The 18,061-nt window shown below is 37.2% G+C and overlaps 3 protein-coding genes across 3 annotated transcripts; all 3 read left to right on the top strand.

The window, feature by feature from the left end:
- Window positions 1-2,522: 2,522 nt before the first annotated feature.
- On the top strand, window positions 2,523-5,514 carry LOC122654907 (probable peroxygenase 4). The gene is made up of 6 exons (XM_043849169.1): window positions 2,523-2,583; window positions 2,731-2,838; window positions 2,983-3,068; window positions 4,650-4,741; window positions 4,972-5,097; window positions 5,184-5,514. Exons 1-6 carry the CDS (start codon window positions 2,523-2,525, stop codon window positions 5,332-5,334), a joined length of 624 nt encoding a protein of 207 aa, XP_043705104.1. The 3' UTR covers window positions 5,335-5,514.
- A 1,718-nt stretch (window positions 5,515-7,232) lies between these two features.
- Window positions 7,233-7,932, top strand: LOC122656463 (calcium-binding protein CML42-like). Its single transcript, XM_043850979.1, has one exon. It carries the CDS (start codon window positions 7,278-7,280, stop codon window positions 7,899-7,901), a length of 624 nt encoding a protein of 207 aa, XP_043706914.1. The 5' UTR covers window positions 7,233-7,277; the 3' UTR covers window positions 7,902-7,932.
- Window positions 7,933-13,243: 5,311 nt separating this feature from the next.
- Window positions 13,244-15,783, top strand: LOC122654095 (plasmodesmata-located protein 7-like). The gene is made up of 3 exons (XM_043848072.1): window positions 13,244-14,069; window positions 15,064-15,183; window positions 15,280-15,783. The coding sequence occupies exons 1-3, from the start codon at window positions 13,337-13,339 to the stop codon at window positions 15,291-15,293; spliced, it is 867 nt and encodes a 288-aa protein (XP_043704007.1). The 5' UTR covers window positions 13,244-13,336; the 3' UTR covers window positions 15,294-15,783.
- The last annotated feature ends 2,278 nt before the right edge of the window (window positions 15,784-18,061 follow it).

The raw sequence follows: 18,061 nt of genomic DNA, 5'->3' as shown, positions 1-18,061 counted from the left end.
TATTTCAGACCTTCATAAATAAGAGAGAGTAAATGATAACATTACTATTCTAGGGGTCCAACCATAGCATCGTATCACCTTGGATGAAGAGGGTGGTGAAAAACTCTCCTCAATGTTGATAAGTTTGAAAACATATTATCACAGTTACACCAATGCATATTTTTTAAGGGTTTTTTTTTGAAAGATTGAATTTCTTTAGAGAAAAAGGTGGGCACGCAACTGCAATGTACACATCCTTCCGCATTCTTTCTTTCCTCTCCTTATTCAAGGACGTGGGTTCCTTGTATACAAACTTTCATCTTTAGACATGTATCTTTCTCCTACTTAATTTTTTTTTAAGCTTTTAACCTTTTTGATAAAAATGGTTACATTGAACCAGATTGGGTGAGTGAGAGAGTGAGAGAGTGAGAGAGTGAGAGACCCTTTGTTTTTTAATAAATTTTTTATTATTTCTTCAGTTTTTTTTGAAAAACAAAATTGATATTAAATGAAACAAAATGGAGACTTCGTTTTAAAGGAGACTGATCGACCGGTAGTATTACTCAGCCCCACCAATTGTTTATGATTTTATTTGTGAGTTTGTGTGTCAGGCTCTCCTGTTGTATGTACTTGTTTCTTTCAAGGGTTAAGCGAATGCCATGAATTATATATTCTCAATTTATTAAAATAATATTCCCAACATCCATTCATGGCCTGCTGGAATACACCGATTTTGATCTGAGTCTTCAAACCACACACACACACTCACTCTCTCTCTCTCTCTCTCTCTCTCTCTCTCTCCACGTTTTTTCAAACTTGCAACTCGTCCGTGTAAGGGTGCCAATTTGAAACCAAGACCGAGAATAATTCTAGAACGGGCCCACTAAATGAGACATTGTATTGGAAGCTTGTTTTAAAACAGTTGTGGGTCAACCAATTTCATAACCGAAAGTCAATAAAAGGTGATTAGGAACCATTTAAGATGTATATTAAATCTTAATTAGTAATTACTAAGAAAAAATAAAGGTTGATGTTTAATAATTTGTCTGCTTAAGAATATATATTTAATTATTTATATGCTTAAAAAGTTATTTGTATAAATAGGAACTTTGGATTTATTTGAGATAAATGCTAGAAACGTTAAGAAATCGAAATAAGAACCGAATTATCCCATTATTAAAAGGGTTTGATCTTAATTTTGTAAATGTTTAATAAATGGGACAGTTTTGGGATTGACCCGTTTAAGATTGAACGGAATAAAAACCATTGCAATTACCCAAAACGGTGTTGATTGATGACCCTCTTATCCTTAACCACATCATAATTAGAAAGAGTAAAGAAGAAGGAAAAATAGATCACATGCGAAAGGCTCTCCCCAGAATCTTTAGAGGAGTTTCTTTCATAGTTTCAATTTTAATACACCACTGCAAATTGTGTTTGGTATAATTTCAATGTGATCTTGTGCATGGTTTTAATGCATATCGGAACAGGAATTGATCAACTTGGAAATCGATATAGTATCGGATCGGTATTGGCAAGGATCAATCGTATCAGACAAATTTGAACCTGATTCTCCTTAAAAAATAGTTTTTTTGATCGATTTATCCCTTGTATGTTACAATATCAGGATTGACAAGGTGCAAAACCAATACAGATTGCGAGATACGAACGATCTAATATTGATACTTAGAATCATGATCGTGTGAGGTTAAGTTGCAATGGTAGAAACTAGTTTGTTTGAGATGCATTTTAGAGAATCTCCAAAGAAGTTTGCTTCAATTTTTAACGGGGAAGTTTTCATACACTGTCGTGTCAAAAATGAAAAAGTCAAATTCCCACCCATTAATTAATGGCTTAAAACTCCCATCCTCTCACATACACACGGTTTACACAACCGTAAATGAAAACTGTCTCCATTTTTAAGCTCTTCCCTGGATTTCAGTTTTTTTTTTTTTATCTCTCTCCTAAAATCCTACGACTCCCTTATTTTGTACTTCTACTGCCTACATACGTCATCAATAGTTACCTCACCCACAGATATTTCGGTCAGCAATGATGGCGAGGGATTGGTCCACAGAGCATCTCCATCAATCCAACAGTGGAGATTCTCTGACTCTGAATGTGCGGTGTAAATGGATATGAGACCCATTTCTCCATCCCCACACGAAGAAGCCATCAATCCATTTTGATGGGGAAAAAAATAAAAAATAAAACCTTCCCTTTACGTTTTAGCCTTTCGTTTTCTTTAATCTTGTTTTTTTTTTGGATAAATTTTTCTTTCTTTAATCTTGTAACTCCTCAAATTTATGACTCAAACCAAAACCCTCACATGAAGTATGAAGGGAAACTGAAACTGAAAGACACCTCTTGCCCAAATCTATCTTAACTTATTCGATTCCTTCCCAATTCCCATCTCTCCCTGCTCTTTTCAGTAATAAATAAATATTCTCCTCCCTGGGTTCCTTTCTTTCAAACACCCTCCTCACCTCTTTACTGCAAATCCTTTTCTCGGTTCCTCTCTCTCTCTAAAAACATTTCAACTCATGGCTTCCTCCTCCTCCTCCTCTGTTGCACTATCCAATGATTATGATACCAATAACCAGGGTGAGTTGTTTGTGTAAATTTTATCTTCTTTTTTTTTTTTTCTTTTAAAAAAAAAAGGAGTCGAATTGAAAAGGGTTTGGTTCTTTACTTGGTGTTCTTCCTGTGTGTCTATTTTTACATATTAACTGATTGAAACTGGAAATTAATAAGCGGTTGTAGGCGTTGACGGCGGAGACCTGAGCCCTCTACAGAAACATGCGGCTTTCTTTGACAGGAACAAAGATGGGCTTATCTACCCTTGGGAAACATTCCAAGGTTCTTCCTTTTTCCCTTCCGGCCCTTTTCCTTCCTCATCAATATCGATCTTATATTATAATTATTTGATTAAACTTGTGTTTTATTCGTTCATTCCTTGATTCCTTTATTCTCTTTTCTCATATATATTTCATGGAATTGCAGGGTTCCGTGCGATCGGCGCTGGGATTCCTTTGTCCTCCATTGCCTCTATCTTCATTAATGTCGCCCTCAGTCCTAAAACTCGTCCGGTAAGTTCTCTCTCTCTCTCTCTACCGTGCGCTGTCTTGTCCTGCCTGTGCTGCGCAAACACAGGGCCGTGCGCAATGAAACGATTAGGCCCATTGCACATCTTTTGATCTGTGAATTTTGCACTCAGATCAAATATTCAATGGAAGTCCCATCTCATCTCATCTCATCTGTTCAATAGTGCAAAGTAAGTTGCAGAGAATACTATACCTACAATAACATTCGCTGACTTTTGTTGACCATCTTTTGCGGTTGGACTTTGGTTGGTAAACCGTGCGAGTTGCCAGAGATCAGAACCCAACTCGGACCGAGTCAATGATAAGTTCTCCTCAAATGCCTACGCTTTGACTCTGACCGAATCTTACGGAGTCCACTGCTTGCGTAAGCGTCCACGTTGTTCATCCGGTAACTGCTGCCGGAGATTATGACCATAGTGGATTAGGTGATTATGGTTAATTAGTTTTTTTATTGGTCAAATGGAAAACTAATCCCAAAAATTTTAGGTAATTAATTAGAAATAACTGAATCCTATAATCCCACCACGGTGCAACGGTATGGTTGCTTCATTGTGATCAAGTGGTCACGAGTTCGAGTTTAGAAACAGCATCTCTGCGAAAACATAGGTAAGCTAGGTTGCGTGCACTGGATACACCCTTTTTTAGATGGTTAGGCTTTGTGGAACTGAAACTTTTTGTAGACTCTGTTTTATATCAGCAAGAGGTTGGGCTATATCTTAAGCTAGATGAAGCTTTAATAAGAAAATCCTGCTATGCAAATGCCTATAAAAGCTCTGTTTGGATCCTTGAGAATCTATATTCTGGAAGAGTAATAATCTAATTCCCATTATAAGTGGGACATCAAACATCAACTTAAGATTGTGGAATTCAAACTCTAAAGAAACATGATTGTGATTATTGTGGGAATCTAGTTTGGTAGCTATGCTTAAATTTTCTTACAAAATATTAAAAAATTGTTGTCAATTGACCAGTTTTGGAACTCCTGCTGTCCAAACGGTGTAAATTTCCAGATTGTGTAACCGTAGCCTGTGATTTAAAAGGGATGAAGTTTACATCCAAAATGCGAACAAATATATCTAAAATTAACATTGTTGTGCATTAAATTGAATCTTTGTTTTTTAGAATTAACTGAAATCTCAAAATTTTCTTTGAAATCTTTTTAAGCTACTGGGAAAATGGCAAAATTTTTTGGAGTGCTATGAAATTGAAACTAGAGCTCAACTATGAATTCCCCCAAAAGTTGGAACCTTGTTATGGCCAGCTTAAGCACTTTTGTTTGGGCTCTCAAAAATTCTTGATGACGGAACCTTCTGGGTTCTCCAACTGCCCTGCCTTCTTCACACTTCATGATCTAAGATTTAACAATACCTTAAGTTGAGTTTATACAAATCCTTCTGAAATGTCATTAGTTTTGATCTCTCTCTCTCTCTTCTGATTAAAAATATTGCATGACATTTAGTGCATGGAATTATCCTTTGGGCTAGCCCTTCTCATTCTAAAATCAATTTGTATATTTCACAATAAAATCCCAAACTGAGATCCATTATTTCATTTTGTATTCTGCAGGGAAAATTTTCTCTTCTGTTCCCAATTGAGGTAAAGAACATACATAAAGGCAAACATGGGAGTGACACTGGTGTCTATGATGCAGAAGGAAGGTAAAGAACCTATGTACTTCCATTGTTCTGTGCTATACTATACAGAGCACCTAAGTAGAAAATGGTTGTTTGAAACTACTAACATTTCACTACTTCTTAAAAAATCTAATTTCTTCAAAGCTTTTGATCATACCTATAGTGATCTTGAGGATAAAAAATCTGCATTGTTGTTTGAAACTACTCCTATTTCACTACTCTGTTTCTTTAATGTCAACTTTAATTTTGTTCAGGTTCGTACCAGCGAAGTTTGAGGAGATCTTTCATAAGCATGCCCTTACTAATCCAAATGCTTTAACATCAAAAGAATTGTCAGAACTGCTCAAGGACAAAAGGATTCCTAAAGACTACAAAGGATGGTGAGTTTGTCATTCTGATTAGAGATTCATAACTTCATGATCTTGTTAAAAATCTAACGAGGTTAAAATGATGTGATTGGTGGTAGGATTGGGGCCTGGACAGAATGGAAGGCATTATATATCCTTTGCAGTGACAAAGATGGCTTTCTACACAAAGACATCATTAGAGGTGTTTATGATGGAAGCCTCTTTGAAAAGTTGGAGAAAGAGAGAGCATCAGCTCACAAGAAAGCATAGTTAAACTTAAATAATGAGAAATACTTCAAGTATTCATTTATGTTTATTGTTCCATCTCAATTTATACATGTAGATCAGTTGTGTGAAATGAAAGGAAAAAGCAGAAATAGGAAACATTCTTATATTGGAATTATTTTTACTTGAATAGTTGGAATGGATATGTGAATTCGTTTACTGTAACCATTTGTAGTTCGGTTGTTCTGTCACTTTCCAATGGTTGTATGTTCCATTAGGGTTTGTAATTAACTACCTTATCAGTGCAAGCATTAATATCTAAAAAGGTTGTAACAGATATAGTTCAGCCAATCATTATCTTTACTTTGTAAACCAAACAGAGCAACTATGTACTTTAATGTTGATAATTGTTCACAGTTCATTGAACAATGCCAACAAACACCTTCAGTCAAGTTTGAAGGATATGGTGAGGAATGACTGAATGACTAATATATGCCTCAATAAATCAAACTCACCAGACATGAAGTCTTAATATCTGAAGTCTCAAGCAACCCAATATGTGTTCTAAAAGCATATCCCATAAATCGGTTATAAGCTAGGGGTGTCAATTTCCACACCGAACTGGTCGGACCAACTAAACCGATTGGTTCAGCCCAAATCAAACTGTTATCTTTTGGTTTTGGTGTAATGAAACTATAGAAACTGAACCATACCAATCGAAAGCGGAAACAAATCGATTTAAAAGCTGTTATTTTCGGTTTTTTTTTTAATGCATATTTATGAAGAAAAAAAATGAAATTGAACCGGCTAGCAGCTTGATAAGAGTCCATTAAGCCAAACCGATAAAGCCAACCAAACCAAAATGCAGCGTAACAGTCTGGTGTTGGTTTGGTCCATTATCAGCCCAAAATTGGTTCAGCTCGATTGAAACCGGACAAAACCAATCGATTGACACCCCTAACTATTTTATGCATTGCTGGATGGCCTTCCATCAAATGAGAATGGCAGACCGTGTAGGTTCTAATCGCTTGAATGTGCTTCCTCTTCATTTTTATTTTCTGTCACAACCTTCTCAACAATTCTATTGCAGACTCCATCAATGATCGATGGACCTCCTTGATGGTTCAATTCCAATCTGAACATCATTTAGTACTGGATCTGATAGCAATACAGTTAGTGCGACTCCAATGTAACTAATAGTAATACTCAAGAAGCCAGAACTAAGTTTTTGTTTCAGTGAAGACACCAATGTCTGTTGGTCTGTGTTTCTCCTATTTGCCAGTTGAAAGAATGAATCGCATAGGCAGTGGCTTGGTTAAAGGACCCGCCATAGCGAAGGCGAGCATGGATTGGGTATCGGCTAGTTCCAAAATCTATATCAATATCAATACATATCATATCAAACATTTTTGCCCTCAAAGATATCAATACCGTATTGTATTTTGATCATTTTATCTTTTATTCAAAACTGTACCATCGATCCAATATGGGCCAAAGTTATTGGTATTGATATCGATGGACACTGATACAATACTGATTCCCAAAACCCTGAAAGCGATCTTCATATACATAATGCATAGTATTAAAGAAATTTTTTTTTTTTGGGGGTGATTTTAAGATGAAATTGAGGTATGTGATGCTTAGATCCTAAATCTATAATTGGGTTTTTCTTTTATTGATTTATTGGATAAATTTATAGGCCGATCCACAATGGTTGGAAGAATCGGTCAATTCCTACTTATTCTGGTCGATTCGAATCTAAATTCTAAAATGAGGATCAAAATCGACAGGACTTCATTCCAAAATCCGAATTCCATGTTTAAAACTTTGTCCACGTTTGACCAAAGAGCCAAGTCAACGTCTTCGTCAGCGGCTGTGTCTTTGCATCTTTCTCTGTTCTCAGGAAGAGGCACCCGTACATACATACATACATACGATCTACAACGCTCTGCCTCTGCCTCTGCAAATTAACCAGAAACGGAGGAGAGATGACGGAGGCAAAGGCAACGAGCCTAAGCCGGCCGTCATCCTCATTCCGGTTAAAGACACCATGCCTCAACTGCATCCGCCTGCGTCGCATCTTCGATATATTCGACAAGAACGGTGACGGCATCATCGCCGTGGAAGAACTAAGCCAAGCCCTTGACCTCCTTGGTTTGGAAAGCGATCCATCGGAGATTGAATCCATAATCCGATCCTATATAAGGCCTGGCAACAGTGGCCTCGCCTTCGAAGACTTCGACGCCTTGCACAAGTCGCTCGACGACACCTTCTTCGGCAACAACAACAACAACAACAACAACAACAGCAATGACAGCGCTACGTGTCCATGTGGTGGTGGTGGTGATATTGCAGGAGAAGGAGAAGCAGAACCATCGGTTCAGGAAGAGGCGGATCTGACGGAGGCTTTCAAGGTGTTTGACGAAGATGGTGACGGATTCATATCGGCCATGGACTTGCAGGTGGTACTCAGGAAACTTGGGATGCCTGAAGGTAGAGACTTCGGTCGTGTTGAACGTATGATCCTCTCCGTTGACCGTAACCAAGATGGTCTCGTTGACTTCTATGAATTCAAGGACATGATGCACAACGTCATGGTTCGTACCTCTTGAAATTACGATTTTACTAAATGAATAAATGGTGAACCAAATTTATTCCCTCATTTTCCTTTTTTTTTTTTAAATCCATTTTTCCTTATTAACACAATACAACTCTTGTTGTTTGTTTCCTCCCCCTCCCCTTTTTTTGTTTTTTTTTGTTTTGATTGGGGGTTTGGAGTTTTGAATGCTCATGAGATCGGTTTTTTTTCTTTCTTTGGATGAAATTCTTGGTTTGAGGAATCAATATCAGATTGATTAGATCGATCGATTCATATCAATATTTGTAGAGACCGAAACCAATTTCTGGCCAATCCAATATCTATGAATTGATTAAAATGTTAAAAAAAATCAAAATTTTAAAAAATATTCGCATAAATCTGTCCAATCTAAACTGATATTGGCCTTTCCATATTGATACCAATTCCAATGCCGAATTATCGATTACCATTGGATATATTAACTGTGTTCTGGATTGACCACGCCACGCATCAAATCAAACTCAAATGCAATCATATACCTTCACATATAAGCATACACCATTTGGGTATTCTAAAGCTTATTTGGCCTGAACTTCTTTGTATTAATAGGTTCTTCCACGCTTTATTTTTTAGTTTGATGAAATTTATATGGGTTAAAATTTGACATGTGAATCGATCAATCGAACACCTTGGAAGTATCTGTCAAGCTATTGTCCTCTAAATTTCAATTTCATCTAACCCACCATAAAGCTCAAGTAAGGGCTGATTTGGTATGATTTATATTTCAATTTCATGAGGTGATTTAGATTTCAAAATTTGTTTGGTTTGATTAATTTATACATCTTATTCAGTGAAACAGAAATCAAATGAAAGAAAAATTCTAATAAATGAGAAACCTTTTCAATTTCGAAACTGAAATTGGATGCACTCAATATTACTTTTTTTTGGTGGAAGATCCGCTCAATATTGTTGTTGCACTATAATGAGCACATGTTGAAATAATACTCTTTTGATGGGCAAAAAAGTAATTTCAACCTTACAAACAAAAACACAAAAAAGAACCGTTTTCCTAAGAAATCATCTTCATGCCTCACGAACCCTATTGCCCATTCTCCTATCCAGCAACCGCTACATCTATCTTCCATTATCTTAAAGGTCTTTTGGGAATACTATTAAGGAAAAATTAAAATATAGTGTCAAATTCTGAATATCGGTCAAAAAGGAATTATAAATACACCTATAGAGGTGTCATTCAAGTCTATATGTAAAGGGTAAGTATATATACAAAATTCTAATAGAAATCCGCCTCAGGAAGCAAGGTCTCGTGATCAAACCTTCACCGCAGCATAATTTCTTGGGGCCACCCGCCTGAGGCTCATTAGGGCCCAGAAGCTCCCGATTCGTGCATGGCGCGGGGGTCATGTATGAACCCAGGGGGGATTTAGTTGGCCTAAAGTCGGATACCCCTCCTATCACTACAAAAAAAAAAAAAAAATTCTAGTAGAAATACTAATTTACTTAGTATCTGGTGGACCCATAATTCCATCATCAAACCTTCAAAGGGCTCAGACAAATTTTTATCCTCTGTTGTTCGCTGCCCGAACTGCACAGTGTTGTCCCCTCACATGGGGCGCGAAATGATGACTTAACCTCCCTCGGGCAATGTGTTCGGGCAGGGAGGTTAAGTCGTCATTTCGCCCCCATGTGAGGGACAGCAGGTGTTGTTCGGGTAGCGAACAGCAGGTGCTGTTCGGGTAGCGAACAACAGAGGATAACAATCTGGCTCAGACTGCCCAAACACCGGGCTTGCTTGGCTAGGCCGCCCATTGCTCGGGTGAACTTAGGCAGCAACTCATGAATTAATCAGGAACTTTTGATGTTTTTTTTTGTTTAAAAAAAAAATTCAGCCCCTTCCACAAGTTCTTGAATTTCTAGGGTTTATTGAAGGTCACCAATAACATTAAAGTTCTGTAGGACCAGCCATGGAGAAGTCACTATATTGTTAGAAAAGCAAAATGCCAATGGCTGATAAGATGCAGAGTATAGACAAATTAGTGTAAATTATATAACGACATTGTTGAATGAGACCCCTTACCTCTTCCATCTCTTTCTTCTTGCTTTCCAGGGAACAACCATGGATGGGTTCTCCACAACAGAGAAACTATATGACAAACCATATTAAATCTAGAAGTCCCCAGCAATTGATGAATTGAGTGTAGAGGAGGGGAGAGGACTTGGGGGTTGGGGGTGGGGGGGAGAGGTCCAAGAGATCTATTAAACTAAAAAGCCAAAATTTCTATTTTTTACAAGTCTTTGAGGTCAATCATGGTGCAACAATGTGTAGCAACTAATAATCCAGGTTTCAAATTAATTTCTATTGCAATCTTGTCGATTCAGAACGCAAAAGAAACATATAGGGCCGGAGAGGGAGATAAAAACTTTTTACAGGATAGAACTCATCCTTAAAAGCTAGTCATAAGAGAGAGTTGTTCAAGTTACCCATTCATAGCCAATGTGAGACTATCTTTTGTCTTATGCGTGGACATCCCAATAGGATTAGGATTAGAATGCTATGTGTCACTATTTAATTTTATATGTGGAAAGATGAGTTTAGTTCCTAGTGCCTTTTTCCCCCTTGTATTCTATGTGCTTATAGGTTAACTAATCTCCTCAAACAATCCCACAAATGAATTAGGACAATACACATATGTTTGATCAAAATCTTAAAATAAGAATGCTTCATGTCTGAGTTTTGATGAGATTATTCTCTCCTCAATTATCAAAGGTAGGTGACTTACATTCTTAGGTGGACCACCTCTTGTTCTCTTAAGCTAGAAATAACACATGAAAAAGAGATTAAAGTCAGTTGCTTCATCAATTTCAGACTCTGTATTATCTCATTTTAAAATCTAAATCCTACATTATAGGGGCATTCTAAGGAAAGATGTGATTCTAACATGCAATCTTTGGAAATTTTTTTTTTTTTTGGGGGGGGGGGGGGTAGTTAAGAATGCAATCTCTGGATTTTGGTAAAGAAGAGAAGCAAAGAAAGAAAGGACACAATATATTGCATGATTGCAATAACCTGAATAAATATCTTCCCAGCCATGAAAACATTTTACTCCTATGGAGACCACAAGTTCAATGTAGTAGTTCTCTCTTTCTCAATGATAAAGCTCAAAATGAATATTTGATAAAATATTACAATAGCTTCAATATCAGTTGAGCTTCTTCATCAAACATCTTAGTTCTTTTTTAGTTGGACTTATTGATCATAGTATCAAAGTCACAAGCCCCACTTTGTTATTGATGCATTAATGTAGAATGATTATCACCTGCGAATTAGAGGTGATAACAATTCATGTATGTATGGCTATATGTTTAAAAGAGAATCACACATGCCACGTATACTACCATTCAAAAAGAGGGGTAACACGTGAGATAGATGTTGTGAATAATCACATTAGGAAACCTAAGGAATTTGGATGACTTCATATACATATTTATTGGGCATCTTTACCTAACAGGTTAAACATTTGAAGTGGATTTATTCAATAGTTCCACAATAAGTTCAACATTTTTTTAAGATTATCAATTAAAAAAAACCAATTTTCAGATTAAATGAAGGGCGGAGGTTTTTTTTCTCAAAGCGTGGCCCTTGTGAGCATGCGCAAAAATATCAACATGGGCAGGATTTCTGCCTTCTATGGGGGTAGGGGGTTCATTTTACTCCGTCCTATGTCTGTGCGCAAGAGCTATGCTCCCCGACAAAATCCTTTTTCACTTAAACAAATTACCTATTCAACAGTCCAAATTCCTAGAATACTTGAATTAAACAGTACAGTTAAGGTGTTATTCAACATTTCTTAAACAAGGAATTAAACTGCCCAATTTACTGCTAAATTTAAGATTCTATACGATAAACCTCAAAGTCTCAAACCATTTTTCATCTCTACCCCCAAAAGGGAAGTGACTAAACCAAAGCTCATTCTTAGAAGTTAGAAACCACAACTTGACAAAGAAAACGCTCCATGATTATTGCCCAGTGCACAAACATGACAAATCTTGCTTGTCATGAAAATAAAATAAAAAAAAATCGTATCAATTACGCCTCTCTAACCCCAATTAAACAAGAATTTGGGATTAATTTAAGCTTATATAGTTAAATTTAGAGAGAAAAGGCAACCCAAAGCCATTGTTTCACAATCTACTTTTAAATGGTCCCATTTTACAACACCTAATCCAGACCTACTATCCCTCACTATATGTATTCTTCGATATTATATTATGGTTTCTTTTAATCCTTCAAATTTCATATATGGAGAAAGTTTTATGGTACCAGGTGAACTCTTCAATCACGAATCTACCGGCATAATTAGTTATTCTAGGTCTGAAATACCCTTCATTGTACTTAAACTCTTAAAGTCACATCCAAACGCAGTGATGGCTTCTAATTGAAGAGATTCCTCGTCGACGTGGGTGAAGGAAGACTCGATCTTTTTAAATGAAAAAGGAAGGCTCCTAAAGTTAGATTTGTGACCATTTGGGTCCAAACTAAGCCTATAGTTTTAGAAACCGAAGCAGACGGCATACCGTTTAGGTGGTTCAGTTTTTTTTTCGGGGTTAGCTACAAGACTTTCGCCCAAAAGTGAGTCAGACCGGAACCAGGACTGTTCAAGTATCCAATTGCAATCTATCCTGGTTTGCTGGCTGGTCCGATCCGGTTCTTTAAACTATGCATAGAGTCTACATACACTACATGGAGCAGTGTAGAGCCTGAACTGGACCAGATGGGCAAACCGGTAAATCTGAGTTGAGTTTGTTAAAAAACCACCGGTTCCTTATGGTTGTGGAAGTACAAATTTACGGTGTACAGTCCTCGTTCCACAGACTTTGACCCAAACACATTTTATAGTTAGCCCACTTTTGACTGGACCCGAACACATGTTACAGTTGGCCCGTTTCTAGTTCGCCCACTTTTGACCCTGATGAGTGATGACCATTAATGATTGGTTTATTTTTCCAGTTCCAGATAGTTCCCCACTGTGACCGTATGACGCAAACTCTACTACTCTAGTCTAGTCTAGTGCGCTATTCAGGAATCCGGACGTAATACCCTCCTCCATTTTCCCGTCTCTTTAACGCAAAGCATCAAACGGGAAAGTCCCACTCCGTGAATTATCCAACAAGAACCTGACCAATTTTTGGCCCAGAAAATCTTCACAATGGGACCCACTTGATCAGATGGTACCAGGAAGTCCAAGAACAGATTACACACAAAAGACAAGGGTACTTTTGTCCTTTGAGGAGGCTCTGTGACTCACAGAGAATGTTCTAAACATATGATAGAGTGATAGACCCCACCATCAACGGTCCAGATTTCCTTACTCATCTCACTTAAGTCCTTCGCTCTCTCTCTCTCACAACTCACTCACAAGTCAGTTCTGTTCACAAGAGAAATTAAGAGCCATGTCCAGAGCTTCTCGACTTCCATCTCTTCTCCTTCTCCTAATCCTCTTCTTCACTCTCTCATCTTTCTCGAACCCATCAAGAGCAGCCACAGACACCTTCATCTTCGGTGGTTGTTCTCAGCTCAGGTTCGCTCCAGGCTCAGCTTACGAGTCAAATCTCAACTCGCTCCTCACCTCGTTCGTCAACTCAGCCACCTATTCCTCCTTCAACAAATTCACCATCTACGGTTCCAGCTCACAAGATGTCGTCTACGGACTCTATCAATGCCGAGGAGACCTCTCCATGCCCGACTGCTCCAGCTGTGTCGCACACGGGGTGAGTCAAATCGGCATACTCTGCTCCAGCTGCACGGGTGGCGCGTTACAGTTGCAGGGCTGCTTCATCAAGTACGACAACACTTCCTTCTTAGGAGTGGAAGACAAGACTGTGGTTTTGAAGAAGTGTGGACCACCGGTCGGTTATGACTCGGACCTGTTGAGCCGGAGTGATGCGGTTTTGAATGGTCTGACCAATAATGGAGGTGGGCTTTTCCGGGTGGGTGGGTCTGGGGAAGTGCAAGGTATGGCTCAGTGTGTCGGTGATCTGAGTACCGGCGCCTGTCAGGATTGTGTGTCGTCGGCGATCGAACGGCTTAGGAGCGACTGTGGTGCTGCGGCGTATGGTGATATGTTCTTGGCCAAGTGTTACGTGAGGTATTCTACCAGTGGGGATTATTCCAAAGCGAGTAGGGGTAAGTGGTTAATTTTACACGCCTTCATGGTGGTTTCTGGTTTTAGTTCTTTCTGCCTCATCCATTAGTGCAGGTGTGAGGTTTTGAAAGCTTCCTGCAAATTTACAGTCATCTCCCTGGATCTTGTTTAATTTACCCTTCTCCCTTTGAAAGTGTGTTTTGAGAAGTCAATTGGGTCTGCAAAGATTTTGTAACCTCTCTAGCTCTCTCTCTCTCTTTCTCTCTGGTGTATTTAGGAGAAATGCCCATTAATGGGTTATTTGGGTGTGGGTTTTGTTAATGTGGAAGTTACAGAAATAACCTTCAATTGTGACCAAATTTCCCATGCTTTGATCAAGGACCTTAAAGAGGAATTTGATACAACCTTGCTTCTTGATCAATATCTGATGGTTGAGAAAAACTTTTCACATAGAGAATCCAAGAAGGCACTATTTAATACTGATGTAGTACTAAAGTTGTGATCCTCCAAAAGAAGAATTTAAGTCACTAAGAACTGTAATTATACTTGATCAAAGTTGAGAGGAGGGTGTGTGGTTCTATGTGTATTTGACTAGCAGATGGAATTCAGAGAAGAATCCCTTTAGAAGACTTTCCTACATTAACAAGAGGGAGCTTCCATTACCCAAAAGAACTCAAAAAGAGAAGTTGCCAACCAATCACTTAAATTGAGGCACAATGGGAGAATCCAATGTTTGAAGAAAAATATTTATGTTTGTTATAAATTGTTTGAAATGATTTTGAAGAATAAAGCAAAGTCTTAAAAGTTGTTAAACTTAACAAAAGACCTTGAAATGACTACATTTTATTATGTGGGGTTTGTATGTAAAGCAAAAGAGAACATAATTGATGAGATAGAAGAAGAATGAGATGTTAATAGCCAATCCTAATATGAAGACAAAATATGCATTTATTTCCATTCACAAAGAAAAAAAGGTAGCTAGCTATCTAGATAGAATATTTTCATAAATTCTTACACTCTTATTGTGAACCACAGATTCTTCTCAAGGAGATGATACTTCAAAGAATCTTGCAATTATAATTGGAATTTTAGCTGCGGTTGCTCTGATCATTATTTTCGTTTCTTTCATTAGCAGAGCCATGGAAAGGAATAAAGGTATGACCCTGTACTTTCTAAATAAATTGTTTATTTTCTCTAAACTTATCTTATTTACCTTACAAAATTCTTTATTTTTTTGGGGTGTAGGTGAAGGTGGAGGTAAATAATTATAGAGTGGTAAAGCTCCGGGAGAAGCCCACCACCCCTAATATTATCTCCGGGAACTTGCTTTCGGTGGTTCTTTTATTGCTTCACTTTTGTTCCCTGTTTTCTACTTTTCTTTCTCTTTATCTTTTTGAAATTTCTTTTATGTTTCTTCTAAAAGGAAACTAAGAAAGTGAAGCAAGGAAGGATGAGTGGAGACAACTCCCTTGGTACAAGTGAAAGTTGAGGAAGGGGAGCCCTAAGATTCCACACTCCCAACCCACTTAACAAAGTTATGTCCTGCAATAACTTTGTCTATAAAGAAATTTCAAATTCTTTTGTGAAGTTGTAGATTATATAATTCCCCCCCCCCCCCCCCTGTCTGTGTAACTTGGGTTATTTGAAGGTATACTACTAGCCTTCAAAATATTATTATTTGTTTGTTCTTGTAAGAATGATTAAACCTACTTGTTCTTCAAATTTCATTGTCAATAATTCAATGTGATTCAATCTAGATTGTGCAATAATTCCATGCTTAGTTTAGTAGTGCCTTCAATTTCATCCAATTTATTCTGAAAATAAATCAATGATATGATGAACATGCTTATTTAAGCATTCAAATAGAAAATTAAACAGCGTTTTGGAGACGTAATCATGATCGTGACAATGATTAATGAACTTTGGTTTAGTTTACGCATACGATTTAGTCACTAAGAACAATTTATAAGTATGGATTAATTTAACATTGCTTTTCTAAACATCTATAGATTATTTGATATGAATTATAAAGCTTATAGCTTGTGTTGGGGAATCTATACTATATGGGCAATGAAAGCAAGTAGAATGTGCTGGTATCTCCTCTCTCCCTCCCTCTCATCCATTATCACAATGCTTTTGGTATTATTTATGACCTAGGATTTGTCTATGAAGGTGGACCAGTCAATCTAGTTACACTAAGATAAGGACATTAGAGTGCATTTGAAGAAGATAGTTCTTGATATGATATTATGTTGGGTAGGACATGCCTCTAATTTAGTCTTTAGCATTACCACTTTTCTCCTTTTAATCAAATCATGGCTATATGGTGACATCTTTATATGTTAGATTATGACCTTCTTTTAGTTACCTAGTTACCATTGGACCTACTGATTCTAGAAACCCTTTGGAAACTTTTATAAGTTAGGTGGGATATATTCAAAAAAAACCATCTTGAGACTTGTTTTCTTAATATTTGGAAACTTGTTTATAAGTTAGGTGGGATCTATTCAAGAAACCATTTTTGAGATACTAATATATGAGAGAGAGAGAGAGAGAGAGATCTACTTTTCTTATGGGTTAAAGCTTTAAAGACTAAAGTCCTTCCACACATCCCAAAGTAAATCAAGGAGATTTGCTCATATAGAAAAGAAATGAAGGTGGATGGACAGAGCTAATGGAATGGAGGATTGTTTGGTGGCTTGGCATATTAAATAATTGGTGACATTATTCCTACTTAAAAGCTCTATGTATATACCTATCAATCAACAATAAAGCACTGGATGTCATGTCCAATGAAGAGATCAAAAAATAAAAGTATTTTAAGATAAAGGCAAAGGTCATGAAAAAAGTAGAAATGTGAAAATAATGAATTATAATACCAAATTGATGGAATATACTTCAACCTCCAGTATCTAAACTATAATCATGGAATCGACTCGATCATCGGATTATAAGTTAATAACCCTAGCTTATTCCCGTTTTGGGCGAACAAATCTACTAATTCTTTGATTCCATTTAGTTAGAGGGATCTTGAACTAAGAAATAGACCCTAGAAACTAAAAAAAAGTATCCTGAGCAATTTCAATAATTGGATTCATTGATATTCCTGATATAATAGATGCTATCACACATACAATCATACTCCATTGCAATAATTTGGTTCTTAATTGGATATGATTTTAGGCTTTTCAGTACTCAGCATATCCTCTATAGGACAAGACATCTACTCAAGGGTTGGTTCCATGCACTCTCGTAAACTCTCTTTTTACTTTTATTTAGTTCATGATTGAATATAATTGTAAGCACCAAAGACAGCTTATGCAACCTGATCATTAACTCAAAAACAAAAAACTCACTAATATATGTCAAGATCTTCTTCTGCTCCATGAACAATCTATTCTCATTCATGACAAAATGATCATAAAATCGTGGCTGTTCTTGTTTTCGAGGGTAGTGAACTCATTCCTAAAGATACAATTTTTGGGTATAGATCGATTTGATTAGCAAGGCTAATTCAAAATTTTCAAAGTTAGAGATTATGAATCATTAGGTGATGTGAGAAGGATCAGAACTAGAATATTTGTTACTATAATAGTAGGACCTAGTTCCTCTTAACCCAAGTTGAAGAGAGAATCTCTTCATCCACGGTATTTGATGCCCTAATTGGATTGGAGAAGGGTAGTTCGGACCTTCAACAATAGGGACAAGTGTCAACGGTGACATTCACTCTTCCCAGAGTCTAATCATAGTGTCAAATCACCATATATGTGACCATATGAAAATCTCCCAAAATTGATTTTTAACCATGACTCACATTCTTCACAGTAGGTAGTGTAAGACAAAGTTGATGACTTTCACTCCAATCACAAACAAATAGAAGTGTTGTTGAATTTGAAAGATGCAACAATACAGGGAATTGAGTAAATCTTTGAATACCCATTTGGTGGGCCTTGAGGATGGCTCATTGCCCATGGACCTCTAAATTAAGTAAATCTTGGATACCTATTCGGTGGGCCTTGAGGATGGCCCATGG

This window comes from Telopea speciosissima, chromosome 3 (genome assembly GCF_018873765.1).
Source record: "Telopea speciosissima isolate NSW1024214 ecotype Mountain lineage chromosome 3, Tspe_v1, whole genome shotgun sequence".
NCBI lineage: Eukaryota > Viridiplantae > Streptophyta > Magnoliopsida > Proteales > Proteaceae > Telopea > Telopea speciosissima.
This window is presented reverse-complemented; position numbering and strand designations above follow the sequence as displayed.

Coding starts and splice junctions, on each gene's coding strand:
- LOC122654907 (XM_043849169.1), top strand. CDS start 2,523: ATGGCTTCCTCCTCCTCCTCCTCTGTTGCACTATCCAATGATTATGAT. Junction 4,742..4,971: donor GTCTATGATGCAGAAGGAAG/GTAAAGAACCTA, acceptor AATTTTGTTCAG/GTTCGTACCAGCGAAGTTTG. Junction 5,098..5,183: donor CCTAAAGACTACAAAGGATG/GTGAGTTTGTCA, acceptor GATTGGTGGTAG/GATTGGGGCCTGGACAGAAT.
- LOC122656463 (XM_043850979.1), top strand. CDS start 7,278: ATGACGGAGGCAAAGGCAACGAGCCTAAGCCGGCCGTCATCCTCATTC.
- LOC122654095 (XM_043848072.1), top strand. CDS start 13,337: ATGTCCAGAGCTTCTCGACTTCCATCTCTTCTCCTTCTCCTAATCCTC. Junction 14,070..15,063: donor TTATTCCAAAGCGAGTAGGG/GTAAGTGGTTAA, acceptor TGTGAACCACAG/ATTCTTCTCAAGGAGATGAT.